The sequence below is a fragment of the Megascapheus bottae genome, chromosome 6, assembly GCF_031878675.1.
Source record: "Megascapheus bottae isolate mThoBot1 chromosome 6, mThoBot2.hap1, whole genome shotgun sequence".
Taxonomy (NCBI): Eukaryota; Metazoa; Chordata; class Mammalia; order Rodentia; family Geomyidae; genus Megascapheus; species Megascapheus bottae.
The window spans coordinates 78,474,849-78,493,110 of record NC_143514.1 but is presented as its reverse complement, the minus strand read 5'-3'; the positions used below and the strand labels follow the sequence as shown (position 1 = coordinate 78,493,110).

General features: G+C 42.3%; 1 protein-coding gene across 2 annotated transcripts in view; it reads left to right on the top strand.

Annotated features, from left to right (window-relative positions):
* Ube4b (ubiquitination factor E4B) overlaps positions 1-18,262 on the top strand; it is a 97,002-nt gene that overhangs the window by 62,059 nt on the left and 16,681 nt on the right. For both annotated transcript variants that reach the window (XM_090335859.1, XM_090335860.1), the window contains 8 exons: positions 534-732; positions 2,646-2,784; positions 6,941-7,040; positions 8,160-8,287; positions 9,488-9,586; positions 10,544-10,779; positions 15,853-15,979; positions 17,119-17,263. In XM_090335859.1, coding sequence (XP_090191985.1) covers positions 534-732; positions 2,646-2,784; positions 6,941-7,040; positions 8,160-8,287; positions 9,488-9,586; positions 10,544-10,779; positions 15,853-15,979; positions 17,119-17,263 — 1,173 coding nt within the window. The remainder of the gene's footprint in view (positions 1-533; positions 733-2,645; positions 2,785-6,940; positions 7,041-8,159; positions 8,288-9,487; positions 9,587-10,543; positions 10,780-15,852; positions 15,980-17,118; positions 17,264-18,262) is intronic.

Sequence of the window (18,262 nt, the reverse complement as noted above, 5' to 3'; positions counted from 1 at the left end):
GGTCATAATTACAGCAGTCTTGGTAAGAGAGGCCAGGTGGGGAGAAAGAGGATGTGTGGTCTGAGTGGACAGGTTATAGAGATATCCTTTCTACATTATAAATAAACTAATAAATGCTCTGTATAATTAATAACCATTTAAAAATAATAGTTGAAAAATAAAAAATGATGTGACTCAGAAGCAGAAAAAAAATTGTAGTCTTGTTTCTAAAACCGAGACCATAGTTCTCTGCCTTGGTTTTCCCAACTACAAAGTTAGGATGATAATGATACCAGACCTGTAGATGAAGTACCTATGAAGCTGTTCCTGGGCTGGGGACCTAGGGCTCACTCAGGTGGTGGTGGTCATCTTGTAATTGCTTCTATCCTCTGACCTTCATTTCCTCCCCTGGATGACGTAGCATCTGACCATTGGGGTCATCAGGAAGGTTCAGGGTGGGGGAATGTGTGACGCGCCTCGGAGTTGACAGTGACCACATGTGCTGTCACTGGCTTTGTGTTCAGATCAGTAACTTTTTTTTTCATACTTCACAGACAGATGATAGATTGGTATCTACAGATGGATTTATGCTCAATTTCCTTTGGGTACTACAGCAGCTTAGTACAAAAATCAAGTTAGAAACAGTTGATCCTACATATATATTCCACCCAAGATGTCGGATTACACTCCCCAATGATGAGACACGAGTGAATGCAACCATGGAGGATGTGAACGACTGGCTAAGTGAACTCTGTGAGTAGCTTGTCATTGCTGCGTCATGAGATAGCAGCCTTTTACCTGGAAGCATTGTGACACTGAATATTATGAAAAAGGCCTTGCTTTTATTAGCCAAAACAGATAAATAGAACATGTGAAAGGGAATATATTATTCTGAGTTAAAAGTTTTTTTTTAAGTGATAGTAACTCAGTTATTAGATCATTGATTTTATATATACTATATCAATTAAAATTCTCTGCTGGGTGCTAGTGGCTCATACGTATGATCCTAAGGAGACGAGGCCTGGAAGATCGAGCTTTGAAGCCAGCTCAGAAAGAAAAATTCTCAAGATAGTATCTCTAATGAATGGCAGAGTTTTAGACTGGAGATATGGGTGAAGTAGCAGAACACCATAAGCAAGAAAGCTAAGCAAGAACATGAGACCCTGAGTTTCATGATGAATGAATGTAAGTTTTGAAGATGTAATATTAATCTTTCCTATTGGTAACAGAATACATATTGTGTTATGATAGACATCAAAATCTATGGCCTTAGTCTTTTCTTTATTCTTTCTCTCTTTCTTTTTTTGTTTAATTTTGTGCTGTATATGGAGCTTGAACTCATGGCCTGGCCACTGTCCTTGAGCTTTTTTTCCTGAGGGCTAGAGCTGTACCATGGAAGCCATACCTCCACTTTCGGCTATTTGGTACTTAATTGCAGATTCTAAGAATCTCACAAACTTTACATTGCTGGGGTATATGCAATTAGAGTTATTATGTTAGTTAAAAACAAAATCATAGTGTTTTTCTCAGTGATTTCACTTTGTCCCCAGAGGATGAATTTTTGTACATAGCAGTGCTTTCTTTTTTTAAGCCAGAGATTAAACTCAAAACCTTGTACTTATAGCCGGGCACTTGTGGCTCATGCTCAGGAGGATCACGGTTCAAAGCCAGCCCAGGCACTAAAGAGACTCTTATCTCAAGACTCAAGGGGTAGGACGGTAGGTAACCTGGAAGAGCTGAAGAGCTCAGGGACAGTGCTGAGTTCAAGCCCCATGACTAACAACAACAAAAACATCTTGTACTTGGTAAGGCAGGTGCTCTATCATGTAAACTACACCTCCAGCTTTTTTTTTCTTTGCTTTAGTGTTTTCTAGTAGGATCTTGTTCTTTTTTCCAAGGGCAGCATCAGAGGATTATCTTACCTACACAATGTACGTGGCTGGAATCACCAGTGTACACCACAATGCCGGCCTGTTCTTTGAGATAGAATTTTGATAACCTTTTTTTCTTTTTTTTTCTCCAAGTTTTAGGTGTGAAACTTAAGTTCTCAGACATGCTGTGGGTGTAAACGTACATTCATACACCAGAATTTTTACTAAGAGTAAAAAGGTGCTCTCCCTGAACTTTAATAAAAAGCTCAAGGCTACTGCTGTACCACTGAGCCACAGCTCCCCTTTTCAGCTGTTTGGTGGTTAATTGGAATGAGTCTTGTCAGCATTCCTGCCCAGACTGGCTTTGAACCATTATCTTCAGATCTCAGCCTCTTGAGTTAGCTGGGATTACAGGCGTGAGCACTGACTGGTGCCTGGCTTCACACATGTTCAATGGAGAAAAGTTAGGCACTATAAACATACAAGGAAATATCTATAATGTATTGCTACCTAGTTCCACTTTGAGATTTGTATACTGAAAGGTTAGTATATTTGAGATGTTTGTGTACTGGAAATTGGATATCATTTTATAAGGTACATCAGGAAAACGTACACCATCAAAGTCTGTTAGTAGAAGCCTGTATAAATATTTAATAGACTGGGCAGAATACCTGCTTATTAATGAAAATATGCTTAAACTTCTGGAAAATTCAAGAGTAATCTTCTAAACTGAAAGTTTGCATTGATTTATACTTAGAATAGATTTCACTTGGGGATTCATGTTATTTTTCCTAGATGGAGACCAGCCTCCATTTTCTGAGCCAAAATTCCCCACAGAATGCTTCTTTCTCACCCTACATGCCCACCACCTCTCTATTCTGCCCAGTTGTCGTCGCTACATCCGCAGACTCCGGGCCATCCGGGAACTGAATAGGTATGTGCCTGTTGCCACGTCTTGAATTGCCAATCCCTGCTTGTCGTAAGGCAGCAGTTCCATTGACCGGAGGAATTGAATATGGGGTTTCTAGGTGACAGTTTACTGCCTGCCTCCGCAGCCATGTCTATTCTCCTAAGTGTCCTCCAGTCTTTACTGGTTAAACTGATCTAAACCTTATTTCCTGTGAGTTCTGTATCCTTGGTGTCTTGTTTGCATATGACTGTACCAACTTCCCCTGTGCTTCCACTAGACATGGTTTTCACATGAGCCTGGCTTCTAGACTTCCTCCCTTACACTTAGATGTCAAAACAGTAAAAGTCATTACTACTTTTTAGTATTGTCTGTGAAAGGAACAGTTCACCTCTGTACATGTATTACCTGGCATCTATTCTCCTAAAAAGCACTTAGTCTAACATTTACTTTATAGATTCTTGAAGATTCTTGTACACATAATCATGTTATCTGTAAAATGGTAGCAGCACTTCGTTTTTAATGACTTAATTGTTTTTACAAAATATGCATTAGATACCTTTATTCTCAGGAAATATGTTTCAAAACCCTCAGTAGACACTTTCAATTATGGACACTGACAAACATTATATGTACTATGTGTTATAAAGTTGTGTATAGTGTCCTTTTCATCTTTTTTCTCATTAGTCTTTGTGTTTGTTCATTTTTGTGCTGGTACTGGGGCATGAACTCCAAGCCTGGTTAGCCTCACCCTCCCTAGGCTTTTTGCTCATGGCTGGTGCACTACCTCTTGAATCATGCTTATAGTTTTGCCTTTTGCTGGCTTATTGGCGAAGCCAGCAGGACAAGAAAGTTCACGAGACTTACCTCCAATTAATCAGTGGCAAAATGGTGGCTACTTCTTGGCTCAAGACAAACAAACATCTCAGAGCCTTGGGCTACCAGTGTTCATTCTCAAATAATAATTGGATCTTTATCATTTTTAGACAGTCTAGTTAAAAACTGAAACCAGAGAACCATGTTCTTGAAATCTCCTTATGGCAAGCTCATGTGGTTATATAGTGCTTGTATGGTAATTGTGTATGTTTCCTATTCCTGCAACCAAAGGGACTTCAAAAGCATAAATACATTTCTATGATGAAGCCCTCAAATTCAGTTTAGGACACTCTATAGGGAGAGTGGTCCCTGCCTTACCCAGCTTTCAGAAGCCACTCCTGGACTGGCTTTGGACAACAATTCTCAGATCTCAGCCTCCTGAGTACCTAAGATTACAGGAAGAAGCCACCAGCACCTGGCTAATCCTCCTACCTTCCTTGTCCTGTTTCCAGATCCGTCCACAGAGATGTCCAAATCTCTTCTTGACTACTGCTAACATTGCCATATTCCCCTTACTCTTATCCCCCTCTTCTCTTTCAAGGACCTTAGTGATGACCTGGGTCCAGAGTAATTTCACCCTCATATCTGCTATACATGTACTCTGCTGTATATGGCCATATATTCACAGGTCCCAACCAGAAATTGGGGTGTGATAGCTTAACACAGCCAGTATTCTGTCTACTGCATTTCTGTTTGATTTTGGTACCAATGAATTCACTCATCTGGGATAAGGGAATTTGTCTTGGGGGTATTATTGCATTTATTGAATCATTGGTTGTAGCTGGAAAAGATTCTCAGAGATGCTCTTTGAACCAGCCTGACAATGAGTTTTTTCAGGATTTAATGGAGCTTCTTCTGTAGCTTCAGCCAAAACCCTCTGTTACCTGCTCTACCAGAATCTTGACACCCAAGCTCCTAAAGCTGATAAATCGCTTTAGCAAAATAGCAGGTCACAAAATTGACCACAAAAACCAGCATGCCAACTGTTCTGTATACCAACAATGTGCAAGCACCAGAAAGAAATCAAGAAAACAATTCTGGGCTGGGAGTTTGACCTAGAAGAGCGCTTGCCTAGCATGCATGAAGACCCAGGTTCGATTCCTCATTACCACATAGAATGCCAGAAGTGGTGCTGTGGCTCAAGTGGTAGAGCTCTAGCCTTGAGAAATCCCAAGGGCCCAGTGCTCAGACCCTGAGGTCAAGCCCCAGGACTGACAAAGCAAACAAAAGAAAAGAAAGAGAAAGAAAAGGAGAAAGAAAAAGAGTGAAGGGGAAAAAAGGAAAAAGAAAAAGCATAGGAATAAACAACCAAGGAAGGAAGCAAAAACCCTCTACAATGAAAACTGAGTGAGTCGAAGACATCATGCGCTGGAAAGATCTCCCATGTTCTTGGATAGCTAGAGTAATACCTTGAAAATGACCACGTTACCAAAGATGATCTATACAATTTAATGCAATCCCTATCATAATCGCAGTGACCTTCACTGGGGTGGGGGGGGGAAACAACTCCAAAATTCATATACAACAACAAGAGACCTCAAATAGCCAAAGTAATTTTAGGCAAAGAAAGCAATGCTGGCAGTGTCACAATCCCAGACCACAAGCTCTACTACAGAGCTATAATAAGAACAATTTGGTACTGGCACAAAAATAGGCCCAAATGGGGCCAGGAGTTTGGCCTAGTGGTAGAGTGCTTGCCTGGCACGCATGAAGACCTGGGTTAGATTCCTCGGTACCACATACATAGAAAAAAGCTGGATGTGGTGCTGAGGCACAAGTGGTAGAGCTCTAGCCTTGAGAAAGTCCAAGGACAGTGCTCAGGCCCTGAGCCCAAGCCCAAGATTGGCAAAAAAAAAAAAAAAAAAATAGGCCCAATGATCAGTGGGAGAATCTTGATAGCTGATGGGCCTTCAGTTAGAAGCCTAAAAGTGACGCTTAGCACTGTCTACACAGTATCATGAGACAAAATGAACTATTCTTAAATTCAGCAGCGTATTAGGTGTCACTATCTCCCTGACAATGAGGTTCAAATAGGTACCTGAAAGAATTGAAGGAGAAAACTACAAAAATAATCTCAGGGAACAGCGCTCCCTGCAGAGGGCTGAGGAGTTATAAAGAAGACCTTAGCTAGGCATTGCTGGCTTACACCTGTCATTTCTGGCTACTTACGAGGCTGAGATCTGAGGATCATGGCTTGAAGCCAGCCTGGGCAGGAAAGATTCATATTTCCAGTTAAGCACCAGACAAATTGGAAGTGGATCTATGGCTCAAGTGGCAGAACTCTAACCTCAAGCAAAAATGGTCAGCTTCCAGACCCTGAGTTGAAGTCCCATAACCAACCTAAACAAAAAAAGAAAAAGAAGAAGAGACCTTATTGGTGTTGGTGGCTCATGCTTGTAATCATATATACTAAGGAAACTGAGATCTCAGGGTTGTGGTTCAAAACCAGCCCAGGGAAAGTCTGTAAGACTATTTATTCCCAATCATCTCCAATTAATCATCAGAAAACTAGAAGTGGTGCTGTGGTTCAAGGGGTGGGGCAGTAACCTTGAGCTGAAGAGCTCAGGGACAGCACCGAGGCCCAGAGTTGGCCATAGCCAACAAAAATAAATAAATTAATTTTTAAAAAGTCAAAAGTAGAGCTATGGTAGGAGTGCTAGCCTTGAGCAAAAGAAGCTCAGCTGCAGTGCCCAGGCCCTGCAGAACCAACACATTAAAAAAGAAAAGAAGGAAGAATTTTAGCTTTTCAGGAGATATAAGAAAGTTTAGTTTTGCTCAACTTTAGTTACAAGAAAATTTTCTCCCTCTCAGTAAGCTAAGGGAAAGTATGCATTCTCCCAAAGATGATTATGATTATTACAGTTCATCAGATTTAAAGTGCTAACAATTTTAAGACCTATCCCTTTTTTTGGTGTGTGGGTCATGGGGCTCGGACTTGGCCTGGGCTTGGCTCTTCAGCTCAAGGCTACCAACTTACCCTTTAGCCAAGCCCCACTTCCCATTTTCTAGAGGTTAATTGGCTGGCTTTGAACCTTGATCCTCAGATCTCAGCCTCCTAAGCAGCTAGGCTTACAGGCGTGAGCCACCACACCCGGCTGACATATCCTTATTTTAAGAACCAATAAGAAGAAAAGTTTTACCAATTAAATCACAAATTGCCATTGGTTATGATAATGCTTTTTATACATGTACTTGATGTAAAAAAGAAAAGAAACAAATGTCTTGAGAATCAGTGAAAGGATCAAAATGGATAGATAGGATGGATTCTACTGCTTTCTTTCATTTGACTGTTGATCTTTGATTTCAGGACTGTGGAAGATTTGAAAAATAATGAAAGCCAGTGGAAAGATTCTCCCCTGGCAACTAGACATCGCGAAATGTTAAAACGCTGTAAAACTCAGCTGAAGGTTTGTACATTTAATTGGAATAATTAGGCACTAGCCTTATAATAGCAATTTTCCTGCCAGAGTACATGCCCTGAGTGAATGGTGCAGTATTTTATTTGTTCGTTATTCTTTTACAGGCCATTTGTTGATATCTTTCATATATGTACTTGTAATCATTTCACTCTCCACACAGAGTGTACATATGCAGAGGTGGTATACACTTGTGGTTTCCTTAAACTCAGTTTAACATTACCACCCTTATGTGTGAATGCCTGCTATGTGCAGAGCACCTGCTGTCCCCACCCATATACTCCAGTACTTCCGCCATGGCAGAAGGATCTGTCTCCTTGTCCCTTCATGTTTAATGGAAAATGATCCATCTTGCAGAACCTAACTATGAATGGGAATATTCCTCTGGAGATACTAAAAATAAATGCTGGCTGACCTTTACAAGGAAAGCATAGAAGATAGCAAATTTGTGCATTCCTCTATATGTTTTCATTCTAAGGCTGAATAAAGCTGGTCATGCTTTTGTTAATTAAAAAGATGATACTGTGAAACTGTCTTGGATTTCTGTAGAAGTTATGATTTCAGGGGGCTTGGTGGAGAAGAAGCTAGTAGACTAGACTGCCTCAAAATAAGAAATACACTAGGGGCTCTTATTTGGATGTATAGTATTCTAAGATGTGTTCCCAGGGTTATGTGCATTGTTCCAGTCTGTATGTCAATATGTGTGTACATATGTGTGTCACCCTCACACAGTCCTCTGAGGTAGGTATAATAGCCCTGGTGGGCAGCTTGTACATATTGGTGCTAGAATTCAGATGTGACTTGTCTGGCTTTTTTCCACTAACTCTCCTGGCACCCAAAGGGCTTCCCCAGCAATCCAAGTTATTGAAAGATGATAGTAAGAACTAACCTTCTTGAGCACTAACTGTGTGCTAGACTTTGTGCTCAGTGGTTTGCATGGCATACCTTTGGTTTTTCTCAGGAACAACAAAGATCTTGAGACCCAGTGAGTGTTCTTTAGCTAGAGAAGCAGGGCCAGCCCTAGGTCTCTGGCTCATTTCCCTGCCCCGTCACACTGCAGGGCCTTGGCTCCTGACTAATCTCTGGGTGGGGGCACACCTACTTCCACAGAAACTGGTACGGTGCAAGGCCTGTGCTGACGCTGGCTTACTTGACGAGAGCTTCCTGAGAAGATGTCTGAATTTTTATGGCCTTCTCATTCAGCTGCTGCTCCGCATCCTGGACCCTGCATACCCCGAGTGAGTGTGCTCTTTCCTCTTTGCCTGTCTCTACTTGTCTGGGCTGTGTTGTGTCAGTTGTTCTTTCAGAGTCCATAACAAAGCCAAAGCTTTACTTCTTAAGAATTCATTTCTCAGGCTCAAGGTTGTATTTATATAGACTATTAATTCACTTATATTAGTGGCTATTTTTCCCTATAGTTAACAGTTATCAGAAGTAAAAATATTAGCCTCTAATTTTTTTGTTGTTGGGATAACGTTGGGTTACAGTTACATTCGTCAGGTAGTAAGTTCATTACTTCTCTCACATTAATACTCCTCATGTTTGTGTCCCACTTTCCTCCCTCTCCTTCCCCCCCCCCCAGCTTCTTTTGTGTGCGTGCGTGTGGGTCATGGGGCTTGAACTGTCCCTGAGTTCTTCATTTCAAGGCCACCACCCTGCCCCTGGGCCTGGGCATTGTCCCTGAGGTCTTCAGCTCAAGGCTACAGTGCTACCTTTGAGCCAAGCCCCATTCCTGTTTTCTAGAGGTTAATTAGAGATAAGAGTCTCAGGTTCTTTTGTCCCCAGGCTGGCTTTGAACCTTGATCCTGAGATCTCAGCCTCTTAAGTAGCTAGGATTACACACATGAGCCACCGACCCTGGCTCCAAGCCTCTGTTTTTAAGGCTATGACATAGTATTTTTTAATTTTTTAAATTGTTGGGGTACATTACTTCTCACACATTATTTAATTTGTTGTAAGAAAAGGAAGGTTATAAATTGTAATCAGATCCTAAAGCTATCATCAGCTCCAGGAAAAATGCCTAGCTAATTCAGAGAATAAGCAAAGGACATTCTCACTTTATTGTATCCTAGGTTTATACTTATTACGAAGTCTCCCAGTCACTGTTGGTGAAGTGACGCCCACCCCTTATAGGGATGACAAAGGGCTCTTTTGGATTAGCTTAGTTTAAGTTGTACAAAACGACCAACGATTACCTTTTTATTTCTTTCTAATTTTGTTTCATTAACTTTGAACAAGAAATCAAGACAAGGGTGAACATTTCACACACACTGTAGCATACCCGCTGTCTTAATTACTCTCTTTTCATTTCTAGTTGTGGTTACTTTGCCTGTATAATTGTTACAGGTTTATAGGATGAGGGTATTTTCCTTGAGGAATATTATTGAAAAGTTGTGTGATGATTCACTGTAGCTTATGCTCTTTTTCCTCTTTGACAGCATAACACTGCCTTTAAATTCAGATGTCCCCAAGGTATTTGCAGCATTGCCTGAGTTTTATGTAGAAGATGTTGCTGAATTTTTATTTTTTATTGTACAGTAAGTCCTTTTACACATTATATAATCCTAGTATGTTTTTATATGTAATATGCACACTATTGTGAACATTGTTGCAACCCTCTCCCCTCAGTTTTAGGCCTAAAGTTTTGTTTTGTTTTGTTAGTTGTGGGGCTTGAACTCAGGGCCTGGGCAACTGTCCTTGGGCTTTCTCAAAACTAGAGCTCCACCACTTGAGCCACAGTACCTCTTCCAGTTTTTGAGTAGTTAATTGGCAATAAGAGTCTCACAGAGTGTTTTCTGCCCAGGCTAGCTTTGAACCAGGATCCTTAAATCTTAGCATCTGAGTAGCTAGTATTACAGGTGTGAACTACCAGCAGCATCCATCTAGGTATAACTTTTTAACTGAATATTGCCCAGAGATTGGAGAAATAAAGCACCAAGGTTATTCCAATAATACCTCCGGGACAAAAGTAGGGCTAACAATGTGGCTAATAATGTGGTCTGTGAAAATTGAGATAAATTTCTAATAGTTGAGTTTATGTTCTTGAGAAAACGGAGAACGGGGTATGAATATCCCGATGAACAGCCAAAACGCAGAAATACCCACCCACTCGTCTGGATTTTGTACTAAAGTTGGTCTCAGTTGTAAGACTAGAAAAAGCTTGATTTTGTAATTGGCACTTGAGATTTATTTTTTATTGGTGTAAGTCCTGGGGTTTGAACTCAGGGCCTGGTTGCTTCCTTGAACTGATTTTTGCTTAAGGCTACTTGAGCCATAGTTCCATTTCTGGCTTTTGTTGTACTTAATTAGTGATAGGAGTCTGGTGGACTTCCCTGCCTGTGCTGACTTTGAACAGAGCCCCACAACCAACAAAAATAAATAAAGGGGATTCAGTGTCCTTTGTCCGATATTATTTATCCTATAGTCCTGTACACACTTAACATGCTGGGACAGTGTCTCAAAGATTCATTTCTTATCCTCTTGCATCTGTTCAGATACTCTCCTCAGGTGCTTTATGAGCCCTGTACTCAGGATATTGTGATGTTCCTCGTTGTGATGTTATGCAACCAGAACTACATCCGGAATCCATACCTAGTAGCCAAACTGGTAGAAGTCATGTTTATGACCAACCCTGCTGTTCAGCCACGAACCCAGAAGTTTTTTGAGATGATCGAGAACCATCCTCTCTCTACCAAACTGTTGGTCCCTTCTCTGATGAAGTTCTATACAGGTAGGTGCCTGAGTTAGCCACATAGCATATGTTAGTCAGACTTAAGCAGCATGTTCTGATGCCAGTTGTTACACAGCTGAAGAAACAGCAGAGAGCATGGACATACACTATGAGGAAACTCTTCTTTTCTGGTTGATTATATTTGAAATGCTGATTCTCTTTTTCTTTTTGGCTTTTTGTTTTGGTCAGTCATAGGACTTGAACTGGGTGCTGTCCTTGAGCTCTTCAGTTCAAGGCTACTGCCCTCCCTCTGGAGACCAGTGCCACAGTTTTCTGGTGGTTAATTGGAGATGAGTCTCATGGAACTTTTTAGTACCTGGGCTGGCTTTGAACCTTGATCTTCAGATCTCAGCCTCCTGAGTAACTAGGATTACAGGCAAGAGCACCTCATCTAGCTTCTTTTTGGCTTTTAAGCTGTTAACTTGGGAGCATATTCCCAATTTGCCCAGTTTGCATTTTTTCTTTTTTCTTTTTTGGCAGACCTGGGACTTTAACTCTATGCCTGGGCACTGTCCCTGTACTCTTCAGCTCAAGGCTACTACCCTACCCCTTGAGCCACATCACCACTTTTGGTTTTCTCATGTTCTGTAGTGCCTGGGCTGGCTTTGAACTGCAATCATCAGATCTCAACCTCCTGAGTAGCCAAGGTTACAGGAGTGAGCCACCCCAGCCAGCTACCCAGTGTTTAAGAGAAAATTTAATATACAGAATTAGTTGATCCAACTTGACGTGATCCAAATTTAACAGTATAGTGGCAGGAAGCAGTGTTTGCTTACTCAAGAGGATCCAGAGGAAGAGTTCGGGCTATTACAAATGAGGGTCTGAACTACACCAGGTTCCCAACCTCTGAGGGAGGATGTTGCTTGGCAGCGCTGGGGTCTCTGAAAGTTGGCAGGGTTAGTAATTAGGACTGTTAGACAGGGCTGGAAACAGACATCCATTACCATCACTGTCAACAAAAATGAGATGATCTAAGTCCTTTGGCTCTTGTTCACCATTTTCTAGTTATTCTATAGTTAAGCCCTGAGACGGGAAGCAAGCCTAAAGAGTGTGGACCTGAGCTGAGACAGCCTGATACCAGCTCATCTTCCTTGTAAATTTATTCCTGTGGGAGTAGGAATGTGTGTGCATGCTTATGCTACATAGCAAATTCACAATACATCACAGTGAAGTGTGTCTGTTGATTGTAGATGAATTCAGTACATGTATTTGCCATGAAAAGGAATGTGTTCAGTGACTAAATAACAAAAGTAAAAAAAAAAAAATCCATGTTTTAGTACATACTGCAAAGAGAGATACTATATTAACCACGAGTTGGGTTTTTTTGTTGTTTTTTTTTTAATTTTTGCTGGTTGTGGGCCTTGAACTCAGGCCCGGGGTCTGTCTCTGAGCCTCTTTGTGCTCAAGGTTAGCACTCTGCCACCTGAGCCTTAGCACCACTTCTGGTTTTTGAGTGGTTAATTGGAGGAGATAAGAGTCTTACAGTCACTTTTCTGTCTAGGCTGGCTTTGAACCATGATTCTCAGATCCCAGCTTCCTGATTAGCTAAGATTACAGGTGAAAGCCACCACTGCCAGCTAGTTGGTTATTTTTGAGTGATACAGTACTTTCTTAAATTATCTGAGCTTAATCTGTAGTGCACATGTATAATTGGTGATTAAAAAAAAATTAGAGCGGGCCTGGTGGCTCGTGTCGGTAATCCTAGCTACTCAGGAGGCTGAGATATGAGGATCTCAATTGGAAGCAATTCTGGGGTAGGGCGTTAGCCCTGAGCTGGAGAGCTCAGGGACAGCACCCAGACCCAGAGTTCAAGTCCCATGACTGACAAAGAAAAAAAAAATAGAGCTGGAAGTGTGGTCTTGTCATAGAGTGCTTGCCTAGCATGCACAAAGTCCTGGGAAAAAGCCGGAAGTGGTGCTCAAATGGTTGAGCACTAACCTTGAGAAAGCTCAAGGGCAATGCCAGGCCCTGAGTTCAAGCCCCAGGACTGACTAAGAAAAAAAAAATTAAATGTACATAGTACTCAATTTGGTACTGTGGGCTTATCACTATGATTTCAAGAGAAAGTGCTTATGCAGTCATATCCATGTCTGGGATGTATATGTGTCCATGTCTTTTGGGATCAATGCAAGGCTGAATAGGACCCACTAGCAGTGTTCCAAGAGCTTAGGAGTATTTTTCTCTGTCCCTCTATGGAACAGTATAACCTCCAGGCTGGACCACCATCACTGATAGATGATGCCAGTACTAATAATAGACACCACTCATCAAATACTTGCTAATTCATTCACTTGATCTGCGTAGCAGTCCTAAGACAGACACTATAAATATCTACATCTTACAAATGAGGAAACTAAAGCTCAGAAAGGTCAGGAGTTTGTGAAGGTTAGCAGCTGGTGAGTGGCAGCATCTCAGGATCAATGCGGGTACCTCCAAGTACCAGGCATCAAGAACCTTCAAGGAGGAGAGAGCCCTCCATGGTGCCCGCAGACGATCTCAAGTCTGCTGATTAGGTCCTGTTCTGGCTGGCTGGCAGAAACTAGAGAGCTGCATGCACAAGATCAATCAGTGAAACAAGCTCTTCTTAGACCCCAGACAGAGGATTCTAACTTAAGAAAGGCTTGTACTTCAGCTTTTGTTTCAAAAATAAAATTAGGGTTCAAAATATCACAACAGTCTGTTCCTCCAAGAACTTAATCTTAGAAGACAGGAAAAGATAAAGTAAGACTTACTTCCAGAGACTCAAAGCTGATCTGAATGGGTAAAGCCAGCACTGCTGAAGTAGAGCCCAGCACAAATTCAGCCAGTGTTTATGATACCAGAATTTCTCAGTGGGAGATGGACTAGATAGGTAGACACTGGAAGAAGGTATGGGCGGAGGTGGGCTACTTCCGGAAAGATGGTCAGAGAAAGATTCTGAGGACATGACATGACTGTGTGAGCTGTTGATAATTTTTAGCCACAGTGTGGCAGAAAAGAACAGCCAATGACTATAAAGTCCTAGGGTAGGTAATCTTACAGTCAGAAAGAAGGCAACAAGACTTGCTCAGGGGAATGTGGTGGTAGAGGAGGTTAGGGGCCAAGCTTGCTTGTGTAAGGACTTCTAAAACTATGACTTGGGAAATGAGACTTGGACCAGTGTGATAGTAAGGAGACTTTAGGAGCAATCTTTTTTTAAAAATTGGGATAGATATATACTGGTGAGCAATAAATTAACAAATTAGCCTGCTGTGTTCAAAATAAAGTCTAACCATGTACAACTTTGGATGCTTGAAGGTGCAATGCCAGCTCCAGCTTCTGACTCTTCTGGGTTCAACTTAAATCTCTCATCCCACACAATAGTTCACACCTCTACAAGCAAACTGGCACTTATTTCATCTGAAGATCCTAGCACGAGAACTGTCCATTGTCTTATCTATTTTTTTTATTATTGAATAACGATTTTCTCTTTTTGTCATGGAAAATACAGACTAGAAAGTATCGAAAATACCAAAAGAGCCAGATGCTGATGGCTCACACCTATAATTCTAACTACTGAGGAGGCTGAGGTCTGAGAATCTTGGTTCAAAGCCAGCCTGGGCAATTATCCAGGAAAAAGCCACAAGTGGAGCTATGGGTCAAGTGGTAGAGAAGCACTGAGTGAAAAAGCCAAGTGAGAGTGAGCTAGAGGCCCTGATGATATAAGGAAAGAAATAAGGGAGGGAAAAGGGGAGGGGGAAAAAAAGAAAAAAGACAGGAGGGGGCCAGGAGTTTGGACTAGTGGTAGAGTGCTTGCCTAACATGCACGAAGACCTGGGTTCGATTCCTCCCAGTATCACATAATAGGAAAAAGCTGGATGTGGTGCTGAGGCTTAAGTGGTAGAGCTCTGGCCTTGAGAAAGTCCAAGGACAGTGCTCAGGCTCTGAGCTCAAGCCCAGGACTGGCCAAAAAAATAAAGACAGGAAGGCAGGCAGTTTTGCTCTGTATCTTTCCAGTCCTTTATTTTTGCAAAGCTGTTGATTGGCCCAAACTCTACATTTTGTTTGGTAATCTGTAGTTTTTACCTAATATATTACAAGAAGGTTTCATAGTCTCTTCTGGACATTTGGGTTATTTATGGATTTTTTTTCCTGTGATAAAAATAGTACTTTGCCTTTGGGCTAGGGACATAGCACAGTGCTACTGTTTTTCCCTGGCTGAACAAGACCTTGGGTTCTAGCCCCAGCACCACACACACACCCACACACAACAAAAATTAAAAAAAAAAAATTATTTGTTGAGTTTCTTTGGAAATCAGACTTGAGTATATATTTTTTCCAGTAGTCTGGGACCAGATGGAAAGATGTGTGTTCATGGTTTATGCCAATTTGCCAAATTGTCTTTAGAGAGATTGTGGCACCGTTTTCCCAGCAGTGCATTTATTGTGCCAATTTCTCCAAATCTCCACCTTTGTTTATTCCTCCCCACCCCCACCCCCAATCAGGACTTGAACTTTGGGCTCTTCAGCTCAAGTCTACAGGTGGGCCGCCAGCACTGCCTTCATTCTTGTCACTTTAGTAACATCCAGAAATTTGATGGGTTAAAAATGGTAGCTTAGCCTGCCACCAGACCTCTGCCAGTCCTTGTTTTTTTTTGTTTTTTGGGTTTTTGTTATTTGTTTGTTTTGTCAGTCATGGGGCTTGAACTCTGGGCTTAGGCACTGTCCCTGAGCTCTTCAGCTCAAGTCTTGAGCCATGGCCCCACTTCTGGTTTTCTAGTGGTTAACTGGGGATAAGAGCCTCATGTTCTTTAGTGTCTGGGTTGGCTTGGCTCAGCCTCCTGAGTAGCTAGGATTACAGGTGAGAGCCACTGGCCCTGGCCCCGGCTTGGATAATCTTATATACAAGACACAGGGTACGGAAAACTAAGAGAAGCCCCTCTTGTTTGTGTTACGTCATTACCTTTATTATGAAACATGTCTTTAAAACCGGCTCATAATGTAAATGAGATTTTAGCAGATCTCTGATTTTGCAGGTTTCTACTCCTTCCATGTAGTAGTAGCAATTAACTGTTTGACAAGGACATGTCCCTGTCCCTCTATCTTCCTTCTGCAGATGTGGAGCACACTGGAGCTACCAGTGAATTCTACGACAAGTTCACAATCCGCTATCACATTAGCACCATTTTTAAAAGCCTCTGGCAGAACATCGCTCACCACGGCACCTTTATGGAGGAGTTCAAGTGAGTATGGGCTCCTAATGCCCGCAGCCTTCTCAACTGAAAAGCTTCCATAGCCAGGCTCCCGTTCACTGTGTATCTTCCTCTTAGCCATGGGTGGGCTTGCTGGCTACAGTCCTGCTATCTAAGGCAGGGTTCTCTAATCGTCGGTGCCACACGATACTGCTTCATTTCAAACTAGTCCACGTACTTGGGGTGGTTTACATAAAAGACACTATTGTTACATAAAAGAAGCTGTTGATCTTGTGGGTTTATGCTGTTGTATTTATTTTTTTTTTTTTTGGTGTTTTTGTTTTCTGAGTGCTCAGAAAATTCTGAAATATTTAACAAGTAACTTTCATGAGCTGAGGTACAACTGCAGCACATCACTAGAATGAGTTTATCACAGTTAATTAAAAAGAACAAGCAGGGGCAGGAGAATAGCTTGCTGGTAGAGTGCTCGCCTAGCATGCAGGAAGCCCTAGGTTCAATTCCAAGGTACCATACCACATTCTCAGAAAAAGCTGGAAGTGGTACTGTGGCTCAAGTGGAAGAGCATTAGCCTTGAGCAAGTGTCCAAGGACAGTGCCCAGGCCCTGAGTTCAAGACCCTGGACTGGCAAAAAAAAAAAAAAAAAAAAACAAGCAGACTGGATGTGTTGCACGTATCTGTAGTCCTAACTCTTGGGAAGCTGTCAGGAAGCTTGAATTTAAGGTTAGTGTGGCTGCATAATGAAACACTATCTCAAAAACATAGAATACCCAGAGAAGGATTGAGGTTCAAGGTCAACCTGCGTAAAAAGTTATACTCTAGCTGGGTGTGGTGAGCAAATGCAGCAGTGGTACTCATTAGAGACAGTATTGAAAATGACTGTGAAGCAACTCAGAAGCTTGTACGTAGGTGCAGGAGGGGAAAACTGGAGAATGTCACACTGTCCGAAAAGAAACGTACCCTTACTTGATGAATGTAACTGTAACCTGTCTACCCATCACCTTTATAATAACAATAAAATAATTGGGGACAAAGGGCTGGAAGCATGGCTCAAGTGGTAGAGCACCAGGCGGCATCAAGGGAAGCAGTGTGTCAGGTGACCTGCCCATACCGGAAGCTCTCTCCCCACCACAGTCCTGCTGGACATCACCGTTCTCCTCTTGCCGTTTTAGTTCTGGGAAGCAGTTCGTACGCTACATAAATATGCTGATAAATGATACTACGTTTTTGCTCGATGAAAGTCTGGAGTCGCTGAAGCGGATCCATGAAGTGCAAGAAGAGATGAAGAACAAAGAGCAGTGGGACCAGCTGCCTCGGGTGAGGCCCGGCCCAGGACCCACTTCCTGCCAGGAGTTTTCTACTCGAGGGCTTCCCTGACATCCCTGACACTGTAACCCACATATGGGATAAGAAAAAGTTTAGCTGGGGCGGGGAGTTTGGCCTAGTGGTAAAGTGCTTGCCTAGCATGCATGAAGACCTGGGTTCAAATTCTCAGTACCACATACATAGAAAAAAGGCCAGGAGTGGTGCTGAGGCTCAAGTGGTAGGGCTCTAGCCTTGAGAAAGCCCAAGGACAGTGCTCAGGCCCTGAGCTCAAGCCCAGGACTGGCAAAAAAAAAAAAAAAAAAGTATAGCTGGGTGCTGGTGACTCACGCCTGTAATCCTCGCTTAATCAGGAGGCTGAGATCTGAGGATCGCAATTCAAAGCCAGCTCAGGCACAAGAAGTCCATGAGACTCCTCTCCAATTAATCTAGCTTTCATGATTAATTGTAGTGGCTTTGAGAAAACTGAAAGTGGCATTGTGGTTCAAGTGGTAGAGTGCGAGCCTTGAGCTGAAGAGCTCAGGGACCACGCCCAGGCCCAGAGTTCAAGCCTGATGACGGCCAAAAAAAAATTTTTTTTTTAACTGAAACTAGGACTTGGGGTTGCGAGTGTGCCTCAGTGATAGCATGTTCCATCCCCAGCATCCCACATTGAGCTCCATAGCCAGAAAACATCTGCATTGCAAGAATGCAGTGAGGACAGGAGCCATTCAGCTAGGATTTATCCAGATGCTCAGTGTGCACAGCTCCTATTTCCTCGTTTGCCTTGACACATTTCCCCAAATGCTTTATGTCCCCTCCTTCTCCCTTAGAAGCCTGCCCATTCTTTGCACGAGATCTTGTCCTGGTCCTGCTTCATGGCTTGCCTTCCTACCTTCCTCCTACCTTAGCAGCACCTACTTCATGCCTGTTTGGTGCTGAGCAGGGACCCACTAATCTTTCAGGCATTGGATACCAGGTCTGTCGCACAATCTCTTGGATAGAGTGCTTACT